This window comes from Balaenoptera physalus (genome assembly GCF_965194825.1).
Source record: "Balaenoptera physalus genome assembly, chromosome: 19".
In the NCBI taxonomy this organism is placed as follows: domain Eukaryota; kingdom Metazoa; phylum Chordata; class Mammalia; order Artiodactyla; family Balaenopteridae; genus Balaenoptera; species Balaenoptera physalus.
In genome coordinates this window covers 33822539-33848553 of record NC_138900.1, presented here as the reverse complement: position 1 = coordinate 33848553, position 26015 = coordinate 33822539, and the positions used below count along the sequence as shown (strand labels likewise).

The 26015-nt window shown below is 53.8% G+C and overlaps 1 protein-coding gene across 2 annotated transcripts in view; it reads left to right on the top strand.

Annotated features, from left to right (window-relative positions):
• ZNF423 (zinc finger protein 423) overlaps positions 1-26015 on the top strand; it is a 331848-nt gene that overhangs the window by 171560 nt on the left and 134273 nt on the right. For both annotated transcript variants that reach the window (XM_082437602.1, XM_082437603.1), the window contains one exon: positions 19038-22252. In XM_082437602.1, the coding sequence (XP_082293728.1) occupies positions 19038-22252 (3215 nt within the window). The remainder of the gene's footprint in view (positions 1-19037; positions 22253-26015) is intronic.

Here is a 26015-nt window from a genome sequence, read left to right as displayed (position 1 = left end):
GAATGGCAGAGGAGGAAATTCACAGCTTGTTCACAGCCCCGCACCCAGCACTGACTAACGACCTGGCTGAGACACTCATTCATCCATCGTTCGTTCATGGAACATTCAGCAAATGTCGACGACCTACTCCGTGCCGGTGCTGACATGAGCTGGTAGCTAGCCCTGCTGGGGATAGTGGCCCCTGCAGGCTGTGGGCATAGCACCACCACCCTCAGGGATGCTGAGTTGGGGGCAGTGTCTCCCCTTCCCAGACGCCCTGGGGGGAGGATGTCGTGGGTGATGCATTGTGCAAAGGGTCCTGGGTGATCCATCACTTTCCACAGGGTGGTCTTTCTCTGTTTATACCTCTACATTACGTCAGCCTTCTCAGCCTCCTCCGGGGTGTGTGTGCGTGTGTGTTTTGGTAGGGTTCCCATAATTCCACCTCTAACGTACTGACATTCTGTGAGATTGGTGAGTCAGGCAGTCAGAACCTCCTAGCTCTGCTGGAATCTACCTTGGGGCAAGTCCCTCTCTCAGACCTCAGGTCCTCAGTATCCCCACGTGCACAGCGGGTGGCAGCTGGACACTCCCAGAGGTTTATTTCAGCCTCTGAGCCTCAGGTTCCTCATTTGTAAAATGTGTCTAGTGAAAGGATTATGTGTGGTTTAAATGCATTAATACGTGCAAAACATTTATGCTTAATAATATCAGTAAACAAAAAAAGTGAGCATGGCATATAGTAAGTGCTCAGTGAACATAGTTTATGATGATTTTCAAGTCTATTTATGACAGTAGGCACAGTGTAGGGTAAGATGAGGGCTTGGTTACAGCATAAGGATGTGGTGGCCGTTCAGGCTGAAGAAGCAGAGGTGGCGGCAGGGGGTAAGGGTGCCTAGGGAAGGGTCAGCGATGCTGAGAAGGGACCAGGGGACTGCATGCCCCAGTTGTGATGTCTGGGACTGCAGCTGCCTTGCCCCACACTTGGAAGTTGAGTCAGGGGACTGCCCCTGGCCACAGCTGCCTCTGGGGGGCACCTGTCATGCCAGCCCAGCCACACGGGGCTCCTCCTTCTCACTGTGGTCCTGGGCCAGGTGGCCACCTCCCCAGCTGCTGTCCCTGCACTCGGGGCCTTCCCCAGGCTGCTTTAATCTCCTCCCAACCCAGGTGGGGCCGGAGCAGTCTCAGTCATCGAGGGTTGACAGCTAGGCAACAAAACCCACGATGGCAATTTTTCTGGAGGCTGAGACATGAAAATCCAGGGAAAATTGAAATTTTCTCTGCAGAGTCGTAGATTGGCTGAGTATAAAGGGTGAGTGGGGCCCGCAGAGTGGCTGCGTTGCTGGCACCAGCACGTCGGTGGGGAATCCTGGGGCTCTTCCCCCTCTTCGGGGCCCAGCCCGCCTCTTCTCCCCTGCCTGCCTCTGGCCAGGTGCTGTGCTGGGCACACCACGCCACCACCCCCAGCACGCTCCCAGCCTGGAGTGGGGCGAGGGGCACACGGCGAGCTGCAGTCCTGTGCAAAGTGTAGGCCAGAGGAGGAGCCTCACAGGGGGGGCCTGAGACACTTTTAGGGATTGGCAGCCCAATTTCAGATGGTTCATGCAATTTTGAAGAAGGTAATTATGTATGTATTTCAATGGACATTACAAAACATCACACCCACGATTTCATCAAGATAGTTATTTGGGATTACACTCAGGTATGTAGCACTGTTAGGCCTAAAGCAGGTGAAAGGACAAAGTTGAGTGATAGTAATAAAAGTAAGTAAGTAAAATAAATAGGGCACAAGTCTGGAAGGTGACCCGAGCATGGTGAATCATTGGACGGACTCGGCCTTCCAAATCTGGCGCCACCACCTTAGGTAAGTGTCGTGGATGCGTTTCCTGAATGTAGAGCTTGAGGCCAGGACTTGGGTCCAGGTTCTACGATGCGGAGGTAGGTGGTCTAGGAAGCAGGAGTGAGGGACAGGGAGAGTGAGGCAGGGAAGGGAAAGGTCAGCATTGAGGAGGAGTGTCAAGGTCACGGCTGCGGACCCCTGGGCTCGATTCTGCTGGGACCTCTTCATGTATGTGCAAGATGCCCCGCAGGCTCCAGTCTGCCTTTGGTTGAGGACCACCTTCTGGAGAGAGGCAGAGCCGTGGAGGTGAGAGCCTGAGGTGGGGCCTCAGGCCCCGGTGCTCAGACCATCCACCGCAGCTGCGGCTGGACCGAGGGGCCGAGGGCTGTGATGCACGGGCCAGGGGTGCCTGCAGAGGCAAGCCCCTCAACCCTCCATCCCCAGTGTGTTCTTCTATGCAATGGGACCAAGCTGTGACAGTCTTGCGGGATTGCCGAGAGGGCCCCTGACACATCACGGGGCAAAGAGAGCGAGTATTTGGGGGGAGTGCTTCTATCCTCCCAGCTGTGGAGGCTCCTCGGTTCTCCAGATGCTGGGGGGATCCTTGAGCTGGTTGTCTATGGATTCGACTGAGGTGAAGAACAGCGGATCTGGGCTTCGAGGTCGGACAGCATGCCTGCCTTGTCTGCAGAAGTCTGACCCTCCCAGCCCGAGGAGAGTGTCCCCCAAGACGTGTCTGGGCTGAAAATGAGGACTCGACCCTGACATCCTCCCGGGATTCTTGATTTGGCATCCAACCTGGGCTCTAAGTGAAGCTGGCTCTGGGGTGGGGTGGGGTGGGGGGGAGATGTTCTTGCTTCTGAGCAGGTGTCACCCACTTAGTTTCCTTCACTCCCATATGGTGATTCGCAAACACAGCATCTCAGGGTGATTAACAGCACAGCCTGTGAGGTCAGGTGATCCACATCCAAAGCCCAGCTCGGCCATTTCTGACCTGTAAGACCCTGGAAGTGTTAATTAACCTTTGTAAGCCTCAGTTTTCTCATCTGCAGAATGGGGGCTGGCAATAATAACTCCGTCAGACTGTTGTGAATATTAAATGAGACAACGTGTGACATGGAGCAAACACTCAAGAAATGTCTAGCACATAATAAATGTCATTTATTATCCATATGTTATAGGCATGTGTGGCATGTATGTACATATTTAATATGAAATATACCATACTTATTAATCATCTTTCCATGTCTTTAAGCTCTACGTTAGACGCTTCAAGTTCTAGGTTAGAAGCACCATGTGGTTTTCTCTGATACTGGGTTTTGTGAAAATTATAATACAAGTCTGGTCATTTATTCACATTCTTTACATTCATTGAATACTTCCTCTGTCCACATGTCCAGTCAGAAAGTCAGGATACAAGCTGCATTCTGTAAATGAGGTGAGGAGAGCCCGGAGGCCAAGGGTTTTCCCAAGGTCACACAGCTGCTTGGGACTGGAAGCAGCCCCAGAACCAAGGTGCTGGTCCAGTGCTGGTCCAGCCCGCTGGGAGAGGCCCGGGGCCAGTGCCGTGGGTTTTGCTGTGTTCTGCTTGGGGCCAACCAGACCTGGAGGGGGAGGCGGCAGCTCCTGTGTGGGTGAGCTCTGATTCTCCCTGGGGCCTCCCTCCCTCAGGGAGCACTGAGACCTCCTGAACCTGTCTCAGGCCTCGCCCAGATGCCCTGCCTGTGACCTCCCCCTGCCACCTGCCCTGATTGCTGCGAGCGCAGAGCTGAGCCGGGTCTCTGGGGACTGGGGGGCATGGCCTGAGGGGTGGAGGGCTGCTGAGCGGGGCCGGGTGTGGCAACAGGCTCCTAGGACAGCTTTTGCTGAGCCTCAGCTCCCAGGCCCTACCTGGCACCGTCTCTCACGTCTTCTCCCTGGAGGAGCTGGGGCTGGAAAATCATTTCAGGGACAAAGCCCTGGAGTGACCACGCAGACTTCAGCCTGCTATTCCTGAGATATCCAACTTCCATGCCCACTTCTACACTGGATGTTCCGGGCTTTGGTCATCTGTATCCCTCTGCCATAATTTTTGCAAGATTTCCGTATCACTGGTGCTATGATTTACCTAGTATTTTTCTTTAAGTCCTCTTTTTGTACTTTAATTTATTTACTTAATTCTGCCAATGGAAAATCAGTATCATTTGCTGTAAGTAGGCAGTGACCTTAAAAGTAAATTGAAAACAGACCCAAAGAAAAGCCCACGTTCAAGTTATTCCAGCCAGAGCTCTGGCATTCTGAAAACCCTGAGCCTTGGGGTCTATTCTCTCTTTGTTGGAACGTTAGAGAGAAATTAAAGACACGGCACCAAGTGGAGTCCTTCTCCTCTGCCGGATGGCTGAAAAGGGAATCGAAGGGGCACGAGCTTTCTCACTTTGTGTATCAGTGTTGGGCTGCCCCCTAAATCACCATGGGTTCTAATGATGGTGCACATCCCATGTTTGGGGGACGCGGGTCAGTGGAGAGCGTCCTCCTTCCTCAAAGCACAATTTGAGTGCCCCTGCCTCCCAGCACATGGCACCTCCTCCCCGCTCACACTTCCCTGATCCTGCCCGGGAGGGAGCCGTCCAGGCCTCCCCCAAGGGAAAGTGGGTCCCTAGAGCCCTACAGATGAGCGTGAGCTGCGCTAGGCAGACCCCCTGGACGCATTGGACTGCTGTCTCCTTAGGCCCAGATGAGCACCACGAAATGAGTGCCTGACTGCAGCCATGCGGGAGAACTCCCCTGGGATGCGCTAGGAGGTGAGCAGAGCTGGGCGCTGAGTAACAGGTTGGGTTCGGGTGGCTGGTGGAGGGGCATCCTTGGTGAGCACCATGGCCTGAACAAAGGCCTGGAGGCTGGACCTGGTGAGGCCTGCTCTCTGATAACAGGAGGTGGCTTTGATGGCTTTCTGGGGAAATGTGGGATCATTCCAGGCTCTTTCCACTGTCTGCTGTGAAACTCGGGGCCCTTGCCCTCTCTGAGTCTCAGGTGTCTGATCTGTAAAACGGGGAAAATGATGGTGGGCACCACGCAGGGATTTTTTTTTTTTTAAGGTATTTATTTATTTATTTATGGCTGTGTTGGGTCTTTGTTTCTGTGCGCGGGCTTTCTCCAGTTGCGGCGAGCGGGGGCCACTCTTCATCGCGGTGTGCGGGCCTCTCACTATCGCGGCCTCTCTTGTTGGGAGCACAGGCTCCAGACGCGCAGGCTCAGTAATTGTGGCTCACGGGCCCAGCTGCTCTGCGGCACGTGGGATTTTCCCAGACCAGGGCTCGAACCCGTGTCCCCTGCATTGGCAGGCAGATTCTCAACCACTGCGCCACCAGGGAAGCCCTGGAGGTGGGGATTTAATGAGGTAAAGCTTATGAAGAGCTTGGCACCGTGCCTGGCACTCACGGAGGGCTCTGCGGTTGGTGGCTGCAGGGTGGGACTGGGCCGTGGGCAGTGATACCAGTCTGAGGTTCAAATAGTGGCTCAGTGTGACTGTGTTTCAGACCTGAAAGAATGAGGGGGGACACAGGGGCTCCCCAGGGACTCAAAATTGACAGTGATGCCAAGTGCCACAGTGCAGGGTGAAAAGTGGCCTGATGGCAGTGCCCCCAAGGTCGGGGAAGGGCACCAGTGGTGGCAGAGGGAGTCAGGGAAGGCTTCCTGGGGGCAGTGTCTTGAAGGAGGAGCCCCTGCTGATCAGGCTGGGCGTGCAGTGGTGGCAGTACGGGCCTCTGAACGTGTTGCTCACCTCCCTCCCCACAAAGGAGAAAGAATATCCTCTCCCTCTCAGAGCCTCAGGTAGGGTTGCAGCTCTGGATGCCACATGCTCTTTCCTCTGAAGTTGGCTGAGGAGATGCCTGAACACTTCTCAGAAAATTCGAGGACTTCCAGACTGCAACTCTGACATCTGCAGCTATAACGTAGGGAAGGGAAGAATGCTATCCAAATAAACTTAATCCTAATCAAAGGAGTATTTTCTTACAGAAAAGCTTCACCTATACTTAATAGTTTTAAATTGTTCCGGGTACCAATTAGAGGTTTAATTTTGCTGTTCCCTCCAGTGGTTGGAGGATGTGTGTGGTTTGTGTTTAATCAGAGTTGATTTTTTTTTTTTTTTTTTTTTTGGCTGGTTCCAGGGAGGGGAGGGGATGAGGAGACTGCTTTGGGGTTTCCTTCTGGTCCTGCCAGGACCCGTGTCTAGGGGAGAGGTGCTGGGTGCCTCCGAGTTTGGGGTTCTTTGCCGGGGCAGCGTGGACGTCTCCAGGGAGTGAACCAGAGTCCCCTCGTGCCCACCTGAGGGCAGCTGGGAGGTTCTGCCACCACGTTCCTGCCTGGAGAACCCAACGCCGAATTAAATATATGGATTATCCAAAAATGTCTGCAGCAATAAGGTGAGTTATTATTGATTCACAGAGCACGACAAAACATCGCTGCATGAATTAGCAAACAGCTGTTTCTAATTTGAGTTTAGAACGGTACACAGAGGAACTTGTTTCTCTGTTCACTCCTTTCATTTATAATGAATTTTAATCACCGCTACAGGTGAGAAAAATGTAGAAACAAGCTTGTATCTTGTGGAAGAAACAAAGGAGAGACAGATGCTAACAGATTTCCAGTCTGTGATAAAAAGGATGTTTTGGTACACTTTACATGTAATTAGAGCGCAGCTGTTTCCAGTCCCAGGTCCACGAACACGGTCGAATGTGGGCTCTGCCGATCTCCAAAGGGAGGAAAGAAAAACAGTGATCCAACCCTGAAAGCATCTCGCTTTCTCTCGAGTCGAGCAGAGAGTCCTTTGCTCCGGCCCTTGGTGGTGTCATTTTGTGAAAGCTCATGGAGGTGACTTCAGAGACTCTCTGCAGCCGCGACGGTGGGAGGCTGGTGGGGTGAGGTCAGGGAGTGCAGGGGGCCCGGCCAGGGGGCTGATGGAAAAGCCTTCCAGAGCCCCTCTGCTAGTAACAAGAGCCCCATCTTTGGGGCTCGTGGGGGAATATTGGGGCCCTTCTTCCCTGGCAGGAGCCTATCGTGACACTCCACCTTAGCTAGTTCGATCACCGCCAGCTCTCGGGCGAGTTGACGAGCGCTCTCTCTTTTTTTTCTTTTTCGTGGTATGTTTAATTTCTGCAATAAAACTCAAGCTCAATTGCACAGCCGGGCAGGCTGTGTGTTCTGTGAGGTCAGAGGCTTCAAGGGGAAAGGCGGATGTCCCCTTCCTGTCCTGGGTGTCCAGCAGCCCTTTGAGATGGCAGCCTAGTGGGTGAGGGGCAGGGGTGCTCTGGGAGTCAGGTCAGACTCATCCCCCACGCCCTCCACCGTGAGCCTGGAGACCCGGGTCCAAGTGCTAGCGAGGCTGCTGGTGCCTGAGTTTTCCGTCTATACGATGAGGGGGTTGGGCTGGGGGCTCTTGTAGGCTTCTTTCCTCTCGGATGTCCTGGGATTGTAAATGGCAAGGGCCCGATGGGCCTTTACGCAGGTTGAGTGTCTTTTGCTTAGAAAATCATCTTCTGTAGGGGGGGGTAACCGCTTGTCCTTAACTTAGACCTTCCTGGTTGTTAATCAGAACTCAGGGAGGTGGGACCCCTCACTGTCTTGTGCCCATTCAAACCATCACGGCCATTGCCTGCCTCTCTTGCCTGTCTCTCTCTCCCTTTCTCTGCCCTGTGACCTTATGTTGAGCTGGGAGCCAGTAGCCAGTGACTATTTTTATTTTATAGAGCATTTCTCATATATAACCTGTTACAAATATTCACTTATTTCATCTGCATAGCAACTCTATAATTGGGACTATTATTATTATTCCCATTTTACAGATGAGGAAACTGAGGCAGGTTTCGTCTTCTGTACAACTGAGGAGGTTCATTAACTTGATGGAGCTGGGAGCCTAAGGCTCCTAAGTCCAGCTGCTGGACTCAGCCGCCAAGCAAACTCAAGTGCCTTCGGGGCCCAGGACACCTCATGATGAGGAAGGGAGCCCTGTGGGTCTGGACAAACAGGAGAGTGAGCACACCTGGTTCTAATGGGGAGCTGCAGTTCTGCTCTGTCATGGCTGCACCAGATGCAGGTCCTGTGTCTCCAGGTCTTCGCCTTCTCCTTCCAGAAAACTCAGAAGTGGATGTTTTAAAAAACTTTGAGTGTTCTTGATTTCTAAATGTTGGCATTTTTACAAAATAACTGATAACTGGGTGGTCCCCAGACCATCTGGTGAGAGGACAGTCACGGTGATCTGTGTCCCCCTGCTCAGGTCATCATTTCTCTCAGTCCAACTGGGACTCCAGTCCCAGCTTTTCCATTTACCGTCTGCTCTGTGACATCGGGGTTTGATCTAACCTCTCTGTTCTGTTTCCTCATCTGTGGGGTTGACCACGCAGCTTACTGTGTAAACCCAGATCCTTTGAGTGTGAAAGAGGGACACAGGCTGGGTGGGATGCTGGGTTCCATCTCAGGATCCCTGGGTGTGTGGCACCCTGCTTACTTGTAATATGGAAATAATAACCATCACCACTACCTCAACCATGAGGAGCTGCTCCAACGTCAAAGGGATAATGCATGTGAAAATGCTGTGTAAAATTTTAAATGCCATACAGTTGATGGGATTTACAATTAATGAAAATAGTATAAGTTACACTAGTAACCTCCTTCATTTATTGAATGCTTAGCAGCACATACACATTACCCATTTTGTAAGGTAGACACTCTTATTATCCCCATCCTATGGTTGAGGAAATGGGGGCTCAGAGAGGTGCAGTGACTTGACAGCCGTCACACAGCCAATGAGTGGCAGCTCAGTCTAAGCGAGCCCATACTCAAAATATGGCTCTGCTGTCTCCCAGTGGCTGATGTCTCCTTGAGACTGATTGAGTCTCTTCAAAATAATGATGGTTTTGGTTCCCCGGAAGGTTTATTAAGGGCCTGGATGGCAGTTATTTGCTGTCAGGTGGCATTTCAGCAGCCCCTAGAGACAGCAAGAAAAAGGCATGCCGGACCATGGCTTTCAGTCTGTTGGGAGGTCTGTGGGCACTCAAGGATATGTAAGTGTCCCTTAGAGGTGGGTCAAAGAATAGGACCCCACCCTTCACCCACCAGGGCCAGCTGGAGAAGCAGCCGCTAAGGGCAAGAATCCTTCATCCTCCTCTCAGTTTGGGGCCACTGACCTCTGTGTGCCAGCCTCCACCCTCATGCTGCCTGTTGACCCTTGAGCACCACCCCCGCCCAACCTGCTTAATTTTTATTCCCAAACTGAAAGAATGATCCCTGCTTTCCCTGTCTTTGGCCTCATTGGTGATGATGAGATCATAGCTGCAAAGGCACTCTGAGCTCCCTGGAGCAGGGAAGGGTGAATACAAATTGCTGGTATTTTTACTAAAAGCATAATTCTAATTCAAGATTTTAGGTGGAGCCATGTCAGCTCCTGGTATCCTTTATGAGGCTCCTTGGCCTACCTCTGAGGAAAGACCCTCCAGCTGCCTTTTCCCCTTTCTTCTCAGGGTGGACTCTTGATTTCTCAGGGGTTGGGCCTCCAACCTTTACACCATACCCTCAAATGTCCCTTTAGGAAAATCAAATATCTACATGCACGACTGACTACTGCTTACATGAAAGGTTTTTTCCCCCCCTCTTTTAAAGTGCTTCAAAGTGGCAAAGCATTGGTTTAGAGTTGAAACTTGAGACAGTAACTAATTGACAGAGAGGTTGGGCAGACAAGAGCAGAGAAACCTAAGAATGCTAGGTACCTTCTGCAACCCTCAGAGGTCCAGGCATACAGAGCAGACTCAACAAATATGCGCCGAGGGAAAGAACACTTAAACTGGGAGATATCCAGCAGGAAGCTGGGATACCTACTATCTGGCATTCCTCATTCCTGTACCCAGGGATGCCATCCCTAGTTGATCACAGATTCTTAGAGCTACAAAGGCTCTTAGAGACCAACTCATCAGATTCCCGCTCTCAAGAGTTGGGAAAATGAAAGAACAAGAGGGGATGGGTGTACTTGCCTCTACATACATCCCTATGGTTATTCAGTGCCAGAATCTAAACCTAGTCCAGCAGTGATCTCATCCACTATGGTTCGTGGTACCACCCTCTGGGCTCAAAGTTCTACTCTCTGGCTTTGCCCTCTGAGTTATCTTTTTTTTTTGTTTTCTTTTTTAAAATGGAAAGCATCACATGTTTGCAGCTGAGTAATTTTATTAGCCTATTTCCTGCCTGTAGAATTTGGGGGGTTCCTCAGCCTTCTTCCATCTCCTTTTTGGTCCAAGCTGGCAGTGTTTCTGCTGGTATAAACTTTTCAAGAAGCTTGTGGGTCTCCTGTGTATGTCATGGGGGAATCTACGCCGTTAGACAAGAGGTCCCTACATAGATTTTTTTCTAGATAATCTGATCTCTACTTTTGGCTTCTTCTGGGATGGCTCCAGGGAAATGCCCCCAAATTTCCTAGATGCTCTCTGGTTTGGCATAGAGGATATGTGAGTCACATTCTTAATCTCTTCCAAGAGTCTTTTGTGTGACTGAGTGTTCCAACCTTTTGATTCTTCTGAGATAGTAGCAAAATGTATAGTCACATTCTCAGTCTTTTCCCTAGAGCGTGATTTGCTGATAGTGAATCTCTTAATTATAATGTCTTTTGCAATTTGGTTAGGCTGAGAATTTCCAAAATCATCAATTCCTGGTTCTTTTTGCTTAACAGTTCTTCTCTCAATCCATCTCTTTCCTCTTCACTACAAGCAGCAAGAAGAAAACAGGCCATACCTTCAATATGTTGCTTGGAAATCCCCTCAGCTAAATATCCATTTTTATCCATCACAAGTCCTGTTTTCCACATAACTGTGGGACATGATTCCCTAAAGCTTCCTGGCACTGTATAACAAGGATCCCTTTCTTCCAGTTTCCAATATCAAGTTCCTCATCTTCTAAGCCCTCACCATCAGTGCCTTTAATGTTCATGTTTCTCTTATCCATTTGTTCATGATGATTTAGGTATTTTTTACAGTGACTTAGGTTTTCTCAAATGTACTCCTTACTTCCTATTGAGTCTTCACTAACAGAGTCAGTTTTTCTATGAATAATCTTTTAAAGGCAATATAGGCTTTTTCTACCACACTCCCGAAAATTCTTCTAGTCACTGCCTACTGCCCAATTCCAAAGCCACTTCCGCACTTTTCAGGTATTTGTAATAGCATCACCCCTCTCCTGGTACCAGTATCTGTATTCGTTTCCTATTGCTGCTGTAACAAATTAGCATGGACTTAACTGGCTTAAAACAAGAACAAATTATTATATTATAGTTCTGTAAATCGGAAGTCTGATATGGATCTTACTGGGCTAAAACCGCAGGGCTGTGTTCCTTTCAGAAGGCTCTGGAGAGAATCTGTTTTGATGCCTTTCCCATTTTTAGAGTCTGCCCACATTCCTTGGCTTGTGGCCCCCTTCCATCTTCGAAGCCAACAATTGTATCACTCTGACTTCCTCTTTTGCCTCCCTCATCTGCATTAAGGACACTTGTGATTACATTGGGCTCTCCCAGGTAACTTAGTATAATCTCTTTATCCGAAGGTCACCTAACTGGCATCCTTAATTCTATCTGCAACCTTAATTCACCTTTGCCATGTAATGTAACATATTCCTAGGTTCTGGGGATTAGGATATGAACATCTTGTGGGGGGGGGCATTTTCTTGCCTACCACAACCTCTGCACAGATTATTTAAGCATCCTGCTCTGTCTGCCACCAAGTGAGGCAAGAGGCCAGCTACATTCATTGGTGCTTGGCATCAGAGCCAGCCTCGGGTAATCCAGCTTGGTAAAGCCAGCCACCGACTCTGCCCACTTTGGGACATGTCTTTTGTCTTTGTGGCGGGTGGGGTTATAAAGTATGAGGACCTCTACTTGGCTGTCCTTGAGTTATAGGGGTTGGCACTGAGCAGCTTCTGCAGTGGGGCAGGCCCTGAACCGGCACTCAGGGCCTGGAGAGGCAGTGTAGTCTAGTGGTTAGCGAGTGGATTTGGGGTGGGGGTAGTGGTACATTTGCCACTTGCTAACTCCATGTGCTCAGAAAGTTGCTTTCCATCTTGGAGCCTCAGTTTGCACGGTTAGAAAGAAGGGGATGTAATAGCACCTACCTCATAGTGATATTGTGAGAATCAAATGAGAAAATGCTGGCAAAGGATCTGGTTTATAGAAAATGTTCCATAAATAGTAACTACTGTGGTTTTTATGAGTTTAGCTCTGGATCTGTCTGCTCCTGCTATGTGGCCTCTGTTTCCCCGTCTGTGTTAAATACGATGAGTGATGGCCCGTTAACTTCCTCTTGCCTCCCGTCCCCCTTGCACTGATTCTCCATGTGTGCATGTAACTGAGTTGCAGAGTATTCTGGGATGGCTGGCCAGCTTTGTCACCTGGTAAGAGGTAAGGAACAGGGCAGGCACTCTTGTCCCCTTCTTGTCGGTGGGCCCCCCTGGGCCTGGTTGGAGTCTGGATTCTGCCTCTGGGGGCTGAGTCCCTGGTAGGCATGGAGACAGTGAGGATGCCCCGCCCAGCTGGGAGCTCTGGCCTGGCAGCCTCCGTCTCCTACTGGGCCTTCATACCATGGGATCCGGGACCCCACTCTGGTCCAGGGGTTAACTGTGCTGGGCCTCTCAGGAAGCTCACACCACAGTTTACTGGAAGCAGCCCCAGGAAAAGGCCTCAGAGATTGCCCAGTCCAGCCGTGTCACAGAGGCAGAAGCACTCCCACCCTCCCAGCAACAGAGTGGCCTCTGGGACCAAGTTCGTCACAGATCCAGGCTCCCCACAGATCCCTCTGCTGCACCAGGTTTACAGGAGGCACAGGGAGACAGATGGGTAGAGATTTGAAGTTTCCTAAGAAGAGATCAGCAATTCACCCAGATGCTCCTCCAGCTGAATTTGCATCGTTTCACGTCTGGAAGCCAGCTGTCTGGTTCTGGCTGCCTCTGTGGGAAGTGCAGTCAGTGGTGTGTCCTGAAGCACATTCATGTCTTGCAGCTTTTGTCACCTCAGGCCCTGGGGAGCATTGATCTGCCCTCCCAGGATGCCCGGGCTGCTTTGTGCCCACTTTGGGTGGACCTCACCATCAGCAGGCTTGGACCTGCTGACCCTTCTCCCTGGCTGGAGACCCCTCTCTAGACTACAACACAGCTCCACAGTACCTGTCAAATGCTGTTGTCTCTGCTTGAACAACAGGATTTTGGTGATCCTGCCCTAAAGCCTCCTTTTCGGAGGGGATGCAAAGTTCCCTTCTTGAAAGAGAAAACCTGATGGTTAAAGGCTTCTTCTCTAGCACTGGGAATCAGGAGACCTCCTCCTCCAATTTGCTCCCTGCTCTTTGAACATTCCACTTGTGCACTCCTCTGCTCGTGGCAGACATTACCAATTGATTTCCACACTCATTTCTTCTGAGCCCAGATATGGCCTCAGAATCCTCCTGAATACAGTATTCGAGGTGACCACTAACAATTTACTGTCCCTGGAAGTTTTCTTCTCTCTCTGGGCCTCAGCTTCTTCCTCTATATCAAGCGGGATTGGCGTAGATGGTTCCTGAGTCTGGGGTCCTGTTTCTCCGAGCTTGGGGAAGAGCCACAGTTATTCCCATTCCTGGACTTCCCAATGGGGACAGAGGGGAGGCTCTACCTGGAGCACCATAGAGCTTTGTCTTGTGGGGAACTTGCCTCCACAGCAATTTTCATTTTCCCAAGGAATTGGGTGAATAGCAAGGAGACCTTTTGGGGCTTCGTGAGGAATCGTCGAGCCTTTTTGTGGCCATTATGGAAACAATCTGGATGATTGGAATATTGTCCAAAATGACTTTTGTATTCATCCAGAGGGGACTCTTGAGGCTCAAATTCCAACTTCCCATATTACGTGGAGGGAGCCGAGGGCCAGGTCTCCTGCTGGACTCTCTGTCCAGTGCTCTTTCCTCTGCCCCAGCGTGTCTCCCCCAGGCCCCTTGCTTGTCCCAAGTCTGCCTGCTGTGCATGGTCTGTACTATCCATGGGGCAGCACCCAGGTGGGGTGCACTCGAGTGAGCCCTCAATCCCCAGCACAGTACCCCACACTGGGGGCACTTGTGGACTTGATGGAAACTTCACTCCTGGGACCGCTCAGCTTTTGTCCCCTCTGGAGGCTGGTGGTCATTTTTATTCACTTGAATGGGCCTGCCCATCCCAGGAATGTCCTAGAAACCTGGAGCTGCCTGGGCATTGGCTGTTTACACCTTCCCCCTCACTGTTCTTTTCAGAGCCGTTTATTCCTCTAGGACAACTTCAGTGACAGAGGGCTCCCTCCCTCCTCAGCCTGTGCCCCTCGCTGCAGGGAGGTCCCCCTTTCCGCTCACTCCTCTGGGCCTGTGGGCTAGCTACTCTCCCTCCTGCATCCAGGTACTTCCTTGGCAGCCCCGACCTTGATTCTCTGTGACTGGAGGAGTGTGGAGCTGAGGGTCCCAGCCATCCTGGGTGGCGGCCACTCTGCTCTGCCCGGACAAGGTGTGTCTGAGGCCACGTTGTCATGGCTGCGGCCTCAGCCTGTGGAATTCACCAAGTGTGGCCATGTGAGCTTGGGGTCCGCCTGACTCTTTCTGCCACTGATGTATCCTGAAGCCCAGTTAATGTTCTCTTTTCTACATAATTGAGTTTTTATCGAAATTCCTCCCCTCTTTTATGCTTATTTTCGTTCCCTTCCTGCAGCAGACAGCAAAAGCCCCATATAACCCATTTCCTATCAGGCCTTTTTTCAGGATTAGTCCTTTTTAAATGACTTTAATTTCCTTTTTGAAAGTGATTTTTCCACTTATTTTGTTATATTTCTTTGTACTCATTCTAGGGGGAGGGGGAGGCCAAGGATCTGGCATTAGTCACTGGGTTTCCCTCTTGATATTCTCATGTGACGGTGCACCCTCCCAAAGGGGAGAGGCAGGGTAGCATGGTGGGTGAAAGCACTGACTCAGAACCAACTAACTGGGTTTGAATCCTGGCTCTCCTGCCTGCAAGCTGTGTGGCTTTAGGCAAGTTACTCAGCCTCTCTGTGCCTCAGTTTTCTCACCTGATCAGGGAAATATTCAATAATAATAATAGTGCCTATCTCATTGGGCTGTTGAGAGGACTGAATGAGTTAACACCTGTAAAGCTTTTAAAAGAGTGCCTGGCACATAGTAGACTCTATCAAAGCATTCACTTGGACATGAAAAGGTGGTTGGTCGAGCTGGACTTTCCTTGAACCTACCTTCTCCCTGAGTTCTGAAACATTCAAGTTGAAGGGGACCTTGGGGTTGCCTTCATCCCGTTTCTGCACCCCTTCCCTTTTTGCACATCTGCCTGAGGGCGTGTGCTGCACCGGCTGCACTGTGTGATGTCTAACAGTCAGCGTGAGGGGAGCGTTGCCGCTGTAAGAAAAGGGCCCCCCTTCATCTGCCGACCTCCCTGCACATCCATCCTGAGTGTGCTGGCCCCAGTCATCTCTCCAGTCTGCTCCTAGAACAGTAAGCTAAGTGCCCCCCAAACAAAATGCATTTGGAGGGATGGGACGGCAGCAGTCAATATTGTTAAGGTAAAAGGCTTTAAACAGGGCAATCTGAGTTGGGTCTTTATTTGTCTACATGCCCATTTCCCCTGATTGAGTCTTTTTAGTTTAAGGAGCCTTATTTTCGTTTCAATTCAGATTATTATAATCTCAGCAGTTGCTCAGTTTGTTGTTCCCAGAATAATGTGCTTTGCTTTAGTTTTGAGACTTGTTTGCAGAAAAATAAAGCCAGCCAGGCAGCCCCGCAATGAACCTCGGGGACTGTGGTGCTGGGGCAGGTTGCTTCTTCTTCTCAAAGACTGGGTGTGGTTGCAGGGGGAGCAGGGTGAGAGTAGACCCCACGATCCTGGTCAAACACCACTGGGGCATCCGGCTCTGTGACTCAGGGCAAGTTACCTCACTGAACCTCAGCTTCCTCATCTCAAAAATGGGATGTTACCAATGGGAGGATGAAAAGAGATTAACTGTGGTAATAGAAGCACTTAGCACAGTGCTGGCGCTTGGGACATGCTCACTAAATGTAGCTGCTAATTTTATTAGCACTAGTGGTACTCGTTAGTGCTAATTATTATTATTGGCCAAATAGTGCTTTTGTTTATCAGTTTAATTGAAGTATAATTTGCATACCATAACATTCATTTGTTTTAAGTGAGCAATTCAGTGACTTTTAAGTAAATTCACCGAGCTGTGCAGTCCTCACCGCAATCCAGCTTTCAGGCATTTCCATGATCTCAGAAGGATGCCTCTTGCCCATTTGCAGTCAATCCCTGCTCCCTCCTCTGGCCTCAGGCAATCACTAATCTGCTTTCTGTCTCTACAGATGTGCCTGGTCTGGACAGTTCATGTAAATGGAATAAGAGTGCTTCTTCACATTACGTTTTCTCATCCACCCCTCACAACACGTCCCTGTTTGCAGATGTGTGAGCTGACTCTGAGAGTTTAGAGGAATGCTTGTGGGGTGGACAAATGAATGGGGGAGCAGGGTTCAAGTGCACGTGTCTGCTCTCATCCTCAGACAACGTGAACGAAAGACGTGTCCGGGCTTGGTCTTTCCGGCAAGGCATCTTCCCTGCCCCCCTCACCCATGAACTGGCCTGTCTTCCATTCGTCAGCCCTGCGAGCTCCAGCCAGCTTCTGAACCTCCCGGGCCTCGGGGGCCCCTCCCTGCAATGCAGATGATGGGCCATTCTGGTGGTCCTGTCAGGGCTCAAAGGAGAGCCAGACCATGACTGCATGGGAGCTTGACACGGGGGTCCCCCTCCTGGTCTCACCTACGCAGGTGTAGTCTTGTACGACTGACCTGTGTCAAGGGGCCTGACTGTGGACAGGCCTGGTGCTGTCCTTCCCTGGGGGACATCACTGTGGTTGTGCCTCAGTTTCCTCGTCTGTACAGTGGGAGGGGCCCTGGTTCCCGCCTCCTTTGTGGTTAGAACAGCCCTTAGCAGAGGTACACAGGAAGGGCTCCGTGGCAGCTTCCGTGAGTCTGAGCTAAGACATCAAAATAATAAAAAGCTGGTGGAGCCCGGCCAGGGGGCGGGGGCCGAGCAGGTCCAGCTGCCCTAGCTCCAGCCATCACCTCCCTTGGGTCCCTTTGTCTGCGCCCCGCGTGGCCCAGCTGGCAAGAGCTGGGAATTACCAGGCAGGGGCCGGGGTGCCTCCCGCCGCATCTCATCTGAGGGGCTGGCAGCGCTGCGTCCTTCCCATCCGAAGGCCCTGAAATGTGAGGCTCCCAGGGGAGCGGGTGCCCTCACTTTGGGAGGCACCCTGCACTGGGTTGGGTGACCGGGCTTCAGAGGCAGGGAGGCTGCTGGGAGATGCAGGACTCTGGGCCGGGAGCTTTGGAGAGCGGCATCCTTCCAGGCAGAGCTCTGCCAGCGGTGCCAGCTGGGGTCAGGCAGATCTTCACACGGTCGGGGCGGTGCGTGGGCCCTAGGAGCAGGCTCAGAGCCAGCTCTGAGGGACCCCGAAAGACCCTTCAGCTGGCCTTGCTTGTCTCTTCAAATCTTGGGGTTGGCAGCTGTGAGAGCCTGGGGGTATGGGACCCCCGGTCTGAGCCGTGCCTCCATGATGGTGTGTGTGTTTGTGTCTGCAGGTGAGTGTGCATGTATGTTCAAGCTTGTGTGTGTATGTGGGAGTGATTGCAGGGGAATGGCTGTGTTTGTGTGTGTGTGAGAGTATGTGACTGTGTGTGATTGTGTGTGGGTATGAGTGTGGGTATGACTGCATGTGTGTGAGTGTGTGTTGGTGTGTTGGAGTTCACGTGTGAGTTGTGGGAGTGACATGTGAGCCGTGTGTGTGTGAGTGTGTTTATGCGTGCAGGTGTGTGTACCGGTGCCTGCCCAACCTCGGAATGTGGTCCCCCTGCCTTTCCCTTCTAGAGGGTCTGGGCTGCCTCTGGCCAAGAATTTCTGGGTTCCATCTGTGAGGCTTTTCCGAAGACTAAGCTGGCTTGGCTGGGGGCCGGAGAGGCGGGGGCCGTGGTCTGTTTCCTCCGGGGTTAGAAGAGCAAGGTCAGTGCAGTCGAGTCTGAGCTTTTGTTTGTCTCTCCCCTGCCCGTAGCAGCCTGCGGTCCGTTTCATTCATTATTAAGTCTTAAATCCACCCAACACGAAACCTGAGCCATGGAATTCACTCCCTGCTCAGGCTGGCTCGGTTCAACCCCCGCCGTGTCTTGGGAAACTTCACTGGTTTAATTTGCTGTGTCCGGTTTGCCTTTGTTTTTTCCAGAAATGGCCAACCCTAGTGCGGGGGTGGCCCCTGTCCCTGGGGAGGGCGGGCCACATGGGGTGTCTGTGCAGGCCCTGTCCGCACACGCCACAGGGGATTTAAGGGCCCACTAGGTTCTGAGCTCTGTGGCCATCTGGGTCCTGGCCCCATCTCTGATCACTGCACCGTCGGGCCATCACCCAGGGTCCTGAGCGAACTTGGGGCAAATCCAGGGGTGGAGGGGGAACAAAGAAAACGACCGCCCTTGGGATGGTTTGGGCTGGGAACCCTGCAGCCCCTTCTCAAGTGCCCTTCGTTTACCCCCGTGTGTGCTCTCGAGGCTGATACCATGTGCCTGTGACTTCCGCCTCATATGTCTGTGTGTACCTGAAGCAGCAGTTCCAGCTTTATCAGTCCCCCCTTCCCCACGGAGTGTGGTGTGGCCGAATTCATTAAAATGCATTTTATTTTCTTGCAGAGTTTTGCTTACGTCCCATTGCACCAGTGGGATTTCCCCCACAGACTAGGGGTTGGAGGGGGAGTCAAGCCCCATGTCTTGATCAAGTGATGGGACTTACCTCCTTTTGGCCTATGGGACTGATGGTCTCTGAAGACATTTCAGGTGACTTTTTTCCCAGGCTGCTCCCCCCCCCACCCCCCATCAGGGAAGTGACTGAGACCTCACCTCCTGTTGAGGGGCTGGGTGCTGCATCCAGCGAGGTCCAGGAAGGTGTTGCCCAGGGGAGAGGCACGTCCCCGCCTTATCCTGCCACCCTTCTTCCACTCCCCCCTGTAGACTGGAAGGCCCGCATGTCCACTTGCTTCCGGCCCCCCAGACTCCCTCCCACCACTCCCCCTGCAGCAGTTGGCCAGCTGCACAGCCTCAGCCTGCGAGCTTTCAAGAAGCTGGCTCTGTCCTTGTTTTTCGCGGCCCTGGGAATTGCCTCTAATCTCTCTGCTGCCTTCCCTCTGCAGATGGTGACGACGACCCACAACTCTCCTGGGTGGCCTCGTCTCCCTCCAGCAAGGATGTTGCGTCACCCACGCAGATGATCGGAGATGGGTGTGACCTGGGCCTGGGTGAGGAGGAAGGGGGCACGGGCCTGCCGTACCCTTGCCAGTTCTGCGACAAGTCCTTCATCCGCCTGAGCTACTTGAAGAGGCACGAGCAGATCCACAGCGACAAGCTGCCGTTCAAGTGCACCTACTGCAGCCGCCTCTTCAAGCACAAGAGGAGCCGCGACCGGCACATCAAGCTGCACACGGGCGACAAGAAGTACCACTGTCACGAGTGCGAGGCGGCCTTCTCCCGCAGCGACCACCTCAAGATCCACCTGAAGACCCACAGCTCCAGCAAGCCCTTCAAGTGCACCGTCTGCAAGCGCGGCTTCTCCTCCACCAGCTCGCTGCAGAGCCACATGCAGGCCCACAAGAAGAACAAGGAGCACCTGGCCAAGTCGGAGAAGGAGGCCAAGAAGGACGACTTCATGTGCGACTACTGCGAGGACACCTTCAGCCAGACTGAGGAGCTGGAGAAGCACGTGCTCACCCGCCACCCCCAGCTCTCCGAGAAGGCCGACCTGCAGTGCATCCACTGCCCCGAGGTCTTCGTCGACGAGAACGCGCTGCTCGCCCACATCCACCAGGCCCACGCCAACCAGAAACACAAGTGCCCCATGTGCCCCGAGCAGTTCTCCTCGGTGGAGGGCGTCTACTGCCACCTGGACAGCCACCGGCAGCCCGACTCCAGCAACCACAGCGTCAGCCCTGACCCCGTGCTGGGCAGCGTGGCCTCCATGAGCAGCGCCACCCCAGACTCCAGCGCCTCCGTGGAGCGAGGCTCCACGCCGGACTCCACCTTGAAGCCACTGCGGGGCCAGAAGAAGATGCGGGATGACGGGCAGGGCTGGTCCAAGGTGGTCTACAGCTGCCCCTATTGCTCCAAGCGGGACTTTAACAGCCTGGCCGTGCTGGAGATCCACCTGAAGACCATCCACGCGGATAAGCCGCAGCAGAGCCACACGTGTCAGATCTGCCTAGACTCCATGCCCACCCTCTACAACCTCAACGAGCACGTCCGCAAGCTGCACAAGAACCACGCCTACCCCGTGATGCAGTTCAGTAACATCTCCGCCTTCCACTGCAACTACTGCCCCGAGATGTTTGCCGACATCAACAGCCTGCAGGAGCACATCCGCGTCTCCCACTGCGGCCCCAACTCCAACCCGCCCGACGGCAATAATGCCTTCTTCTGCAACCAGTGCTCCATGGGATTCCTGACCGAGTCCTCCCTCACGGAGCACATCCAGCAGGCCCACTGCAGCGTCGGCAGCGCCAAGCTGGAGTCCCCGGTCGTGCAGCCTGCGCAGTCCTTCATGGAGGTCTATTCCTGCCCCTACTGCACCAACTCGCCCATCTTCGGCTCCATCCTGAAGCTCACCAAGCACATCAAGGAGAACCACAAGAACATCCCGCTGGCCCACAGCAAGAAGTCCAAGGCGGAGCAGAGCCCGGTCTCCTCTGACGTGGAGGTGTCTTCCCCGAAGCGGCAGCGGCTTTCGGTGAGCGCCAACTCCATCTCCAACGGCGAGTATCCCTGTAACCAGTGCGACCTCAAGTTCTCCAACTTCGAGAGCTTCCAGACCCACCTGAAGCTGCACCTGGAGCTGCTGCTGCGCAAGCAGGCGTGCCCCCAGTGCAAAGAGGACTTTGACTCCCAGGAATCCCTCCTGCAGCACCTGACGGTGCACTACATGACCACGTCGACCCACTACGTGTGCGAGAGCTGCGACAAGCAGTTCTCCTCGGTGGACGACCTGCAGAAGCACCTGCTGGACATGCACACCTTCGTGCTCTACCACTGCACCCTGTGTCAGGAGGTCTTTGACTCCAAGGTGTCCATCCAGGTGCACCTGGCGGTGAAGCACAGCAACGAGAAGAAGATGTACCGCTGCACGGCCTGCAACTGGGACTTCCGCAAGGAGGCCGACCTGCAGGTGCACGTCAAACACAGCCACCTGGGCAACCCGGCCAAGGCACACAAATGCATCTTCTGCGGGGAGACCTTCAGCACCGAAGTGGAGCTGCAGTGCCACATCACTACGCACAGCAAGAAGTACAACTGCAAGTTCTGCAGCAAGGCCTTCCACGCCATCATCCTGCTGGAGAAGCACCTGCGGGAGAAGCACTGCGTGTTTGACGCGGCCACCGAGAACGGCACGGCCAACGGGGTGCCCCCAGCTACCGCCAAGAAGGCCGAGCCGGCCGACCTGCAGGGCATGCTGCTGAAGAACCCCGAGGCGCCCAACAGCCACGAGGCGAGCGAGGATGACGTGGACGCGTCAGAACCCATGTACGGCTGCGATATCTGCGGGGCGGCCTACACCATGGAGGTGCTGCTGCAGAACCACAGGCTGCGGGACCACAACATCCGGCCAGGCGAGGACGACGGCTCCCGGAAGAAGGCTGAGTTCATCAAGGGCAGCCACAAGTGCAACGTGTGCTCACGGACTTTCTTCTCGGAGAATGGCCTCCGGGAGCACCTGCAGACGCACCGGGGCCCTGCCAAGCACTACATGTGCCCCATCTGCGGCGAGCGCTTCCCCTCGCTGCTGACGCTCACCGAGCACAAGGTGACCCACAGCAAGAGCCTGGACACGGGCACCTGCCGCATCTGCAAGATGCCCCTGCAGAGCGAGGAGGAGTTCATCGAGCACTGCCAGATGCACCCCGACCTGCGCAACTCCCTCACGGGCTTCCGCTGTGTGGTCTGCATGCAGACGGTCACCTCCACGCTCGAGCTCAAGATCCATGGCACCTTCCACATGCAGAAGCTGGCGGGCAGCTCGGCTGCGTCCTCCCCCAACGGCCAGGGGCTGCAGAAGCTCTACAAGTGTGCCCTGTGCCTCAAAGAGTTTCGCAGCAAGCAGGACCTGGTGAAGCTCGACGTCAACGGGCTCCCCTATGGCCTCTGCGCCGGCTGCATGGCCCGCAGCTCCAACGGACAGGTGGGTGGCCTGGCCCCGCCCGAGCCTGCCGACCGGCCCTGCGCCGGCCTCCGCTGCCCCGAGTGCAGCGTCAAGTTCGAGAGTGCCGAGGACCTGGAGAGCCACATGCAGGTGGACCACCGTGACCTCACTCCAGAGACCAGTGGGCCCCGGAAAGGCGCCCAGACGTCGCCAGTGCCCCGGGTAAGTGCAGCCCACCCGAGCCTGGACCTTGCTCCTTGGGGCTCCGCTCATGCCCAGAGGAGCCCCCGTGCTGAGCTCTGTGTTGCCCGGCGGTGTTCTCTCTAGTAGCCCAGAGAAGCAGCGCCGTCGTGCAGCGGTTAAGCACATCTGATCGCAGTAGACTCTGAGTTCAAACCCCAGTGTTGCCATTTCCCTTCCTGTGTGACGTGGCGTTTATCTTCCTGGGCCTCATTTGCCAAGTGCTCATCTGTAAAATGGGAATAATAATTGTCTGGACTTCATAGAATTGTTATGAGGGGCCCGTGGCGTCATGTAGATAAAAGGCTGCTGCAGTGAGTGCTCCCTCAGTGTTGGTGGTCGTCTTGGTCATTGATCGGGGAGTGGGCTTATTCACATGCTTATTGGGTCTTCTTGGGCAAGTCACTCTGTCCTCTAGGCTTCAGACTTAGGAGTCCTTTGACAGTTTATGGAGATAATATACACATAAAGGGCCTGGAACCTGGCACTTAGGGCCCAGTCAGCTAGCAGTTATCACCAGCTGATACTATTACCATCAACAGCATCATTATCGTCAGTGCAGTTGCTGGTACGTGGAAGGCCCTAGGAATGTTTCCAGTGACTGTTATCGTTAATGACTGATTGATGATTGATCAAAATTGTCCTGCGCACCCTTTATTTTGGGGGTGCCTGGCAGCTAAGGAGAGTCAGAAACGGTCCCTGCCTTGGGGGCTGCCAGATCAGGGGGAGCCGCAGGCCCATAACCAGTGGGTTTCAATGAGGCAGGGGAAGTCTGAGCTACTGGAGGGTCCACATGGGCCCTGGGAATGGTGACCAAGGGGCACCTGCCAGTGGGCCTGGAGGCTGCGTGGCCCTCAGGTGTCAGAACGGGCCCGGGGATTCCCATCAAGTCTGTGTTGTCTGTTTCCAGACCGAGGAGATGCCAAGCAGATCTCGGGGGTATCTTTCCCTGGAGGACCACTGCTGGTACCACTGGCAGGGGGGGCAGGATTTGGGGAAGGGCCACCAGCCACAGGTGCCTGCTGGAAGACAGGGATGTCTGCTGAGGGTGTTTCACTGTGGGATCAGAACTGGGGCCCGGAACTCTGGGATTTTGAGGGGGAGAGAGAGTGAGAGAGAAGGAGGGCTGGAGAGGCTGAAGGGAGAATCTGCAGTGGGGGCCCCTAAGGGGTCTCCTGGCCAGCTCCCCACAGAGGCCAGTGAGCCAGAGGCCCTGACCAAGATCACCCAGCTGCAGAGAGAAACGTCTGAATGAGGATAGAGCTGTGTGTCCAGCTGGGGCCTGAGGCCTCTCGTCAAAGCCCCATCTGTAGCAGAGAGCTCCTTTTAGAGGTGATTGATTGGTTGATTAAATTTGTGCTGAGCGCCCATTATTTCTGGTGTGCCTGGCAGCCAAGGAGAGTCAGAAATGGACCACTTTCTTAAGGCCCTTTGACTGAGCACAGCCTCTAGGTAAGGGTCCAGCGGTCACCCTTCAGAGGTCCTGAGCACAGTGCAGTCACAGCTGCCCAGCTCTGTCCCCCTGAGCCTCAGCTTGCTGCCAGCCAGTGTGGGTGGACTGGGGGAGATTCGGGCCCTGGAGTCAGATGGCCTGCATTAAAATCTCCCCCTTCCAGTACCCACTTATGATTTGACCTCTCTGGGCTTCGGTCCTCACCTGTAAAGCCAGAGGGTAACAGTAATCACAGTAGTAATAGCAATTGCAATAGTGTCTATCTCCAAAGCTGGCATCACCTGGGAGGGACCGGGGGGCCATTCTGCTTTTTTAACCAGCCTCTGCTCTGGTTGGCCGGCGCGTGTTCCTCTTCAGTTGTCAAATACTGTGACTGTCTCCCTGCTGACCTCAGTGTTTTGCCCTGAGGATTAAATGAGTAAAGACGTGCTGGGCATGTAGCAACCATCCCTTGTTATTTTCCCATTTATAATCACACCTCACATTTATTGAGGAATAAGGATGTGCCAGGCACATCCAGGCACTTTCTATCTATTTAATCCTTACAGCACTCACTTTACAGATGAGGAAAAGGAGGCAAGGAACAATTAGGTAGTTTGCTGTGAGCCCCCCACTTTAAAGAAGCAGAGAAAGGATTGGAGCCCAGGGAGTGTGTGGTGCCCCAGCCCGAGCTCTTGACCAGCCTTTGAGCCAGCACCTCTGGAGCCCCCCTAGTTGCAAGGGTGGGGTCCAGGATGGTCAGTCTGGTGCTCGTGCGGTGGGACAGTGTGGCACGGCCGGGCCCCTGCATGCCCTTCTCCCAGGTGCGCTCCAGCCCCATCCCTGCCCACGCTGGGGCTCCTGCCGGCCATGGGGCTGCTTCTAGCGTCCCCAGAGCCTTTGGCTATTGAAGCCTCCTCCATCCCAGTCTCTGCTCTGGATCCTGTATCAAGTACTACTTCGTAAAACCCCTACTGTGTGGGCACCCACTCTTATACTGTTTCCATGGCAACACCCTGGACCTTTGCCATGACCTTGGCTTTGGCAAAGAGGGGGCCCAGACTCAGAAAGGTGGAGCCGCGTACCCGAGGACGCACGGCTGTGCGTGGGAGTGCGGGGCTACGAGCCCGAGGGGGCTTGTCTTCTGGGAGCCTGGAAGGCCTTCCTCTCCCTGTCCCTGGTCTTGTGAGAGAGAAGGGAGCTGGTACTCACATCTAGAGGCCTGGGCAGATGGGCCATTCGCAGAAAGGAGCTAGACAAAGCCCGGGTACCTCCCCAGCGGAGGCACAGCCTCTGGGGCCTCGCCCCCTGCCTGGGCACGCCTGGGGGCAGGGGCCCAGCTGTCTGTTCGCCCACCCCTCCCTCCCCCAGGACTCACGCATACAAGAGCAGACTCTGGGGGCTGCACAGGGGCTTGGGGGCTGGCAGGCTGGGACCCTCGGGAGTGTATCCATAGCAACCAGCTCTCTGAGGACTGGGTTCCCATGGGGCCGAGGCTGCTGTCGGCTGGAGCGAAGCGGTGAGGTTTCCGCCTCCCCCTCTGTTTACGGGTAATAACAACGTCACCCCAATTCCAGCCCCTTGTGGGCAGACCCCGGCCCTCATCGACTCACCAGATTGCCACGGTGCCCCGTCCGGCGTGGGGTGGGGAGGTAGACTGGGTGCTTTCACACTCCATCTTCCTGCAGGGTAAGCAGACAGCCAGGTTCACGGGCTTGTTCAGGTGACAGCTTTCTGTCACCCGGAGCAGGACTGTCTGGGGCGGTCTGGGGCATGGAGCCAAGAACGGCAGCTCAGACAGTGGCTCTGGAGGGCGCCTGCCTGGGGTCCAATCCAGTTCTCCTGCTCACCGGCGCTAGGCTTTGACCAGATGACCTAGCCTCTTGGAACTCCACTTTCTCCATCCCTAAAGTGGAGCTTGCAGAGTCATTGTGAGTATTAAGAATAAACAGTGCCTGCACATAGTAGGCTCATAGTAGGTGCTCAGTAAATGTGAGTTGCGATCATGATCGTGGGAATTCAGCAGCAGTGGCTGTCTTGCCCCTCTTCTTCCCTTTTCCTCTCCACATCCTCCAGCGTGTTCTCTTCCTTCCCCGGGACCCTCTGAGGTTGCTCGGGCCAAGCTGGGGAAGGCAGCCCTGGCCAAGGTCCCAGGGTTCAGCTTTGGCTGTCCTGGGCTGGGCCCCGGGGAAGGGGCTTATGCAGAGGAGGTGCTTTGAATGCCAAGTTCTGTTTTTCTGTGATTACGTCTCCTAGCGGGGGCTGAACCTCCAGAGGAGGATGGAGTCTTTGGGGGATAGCAAAAGGGAGACG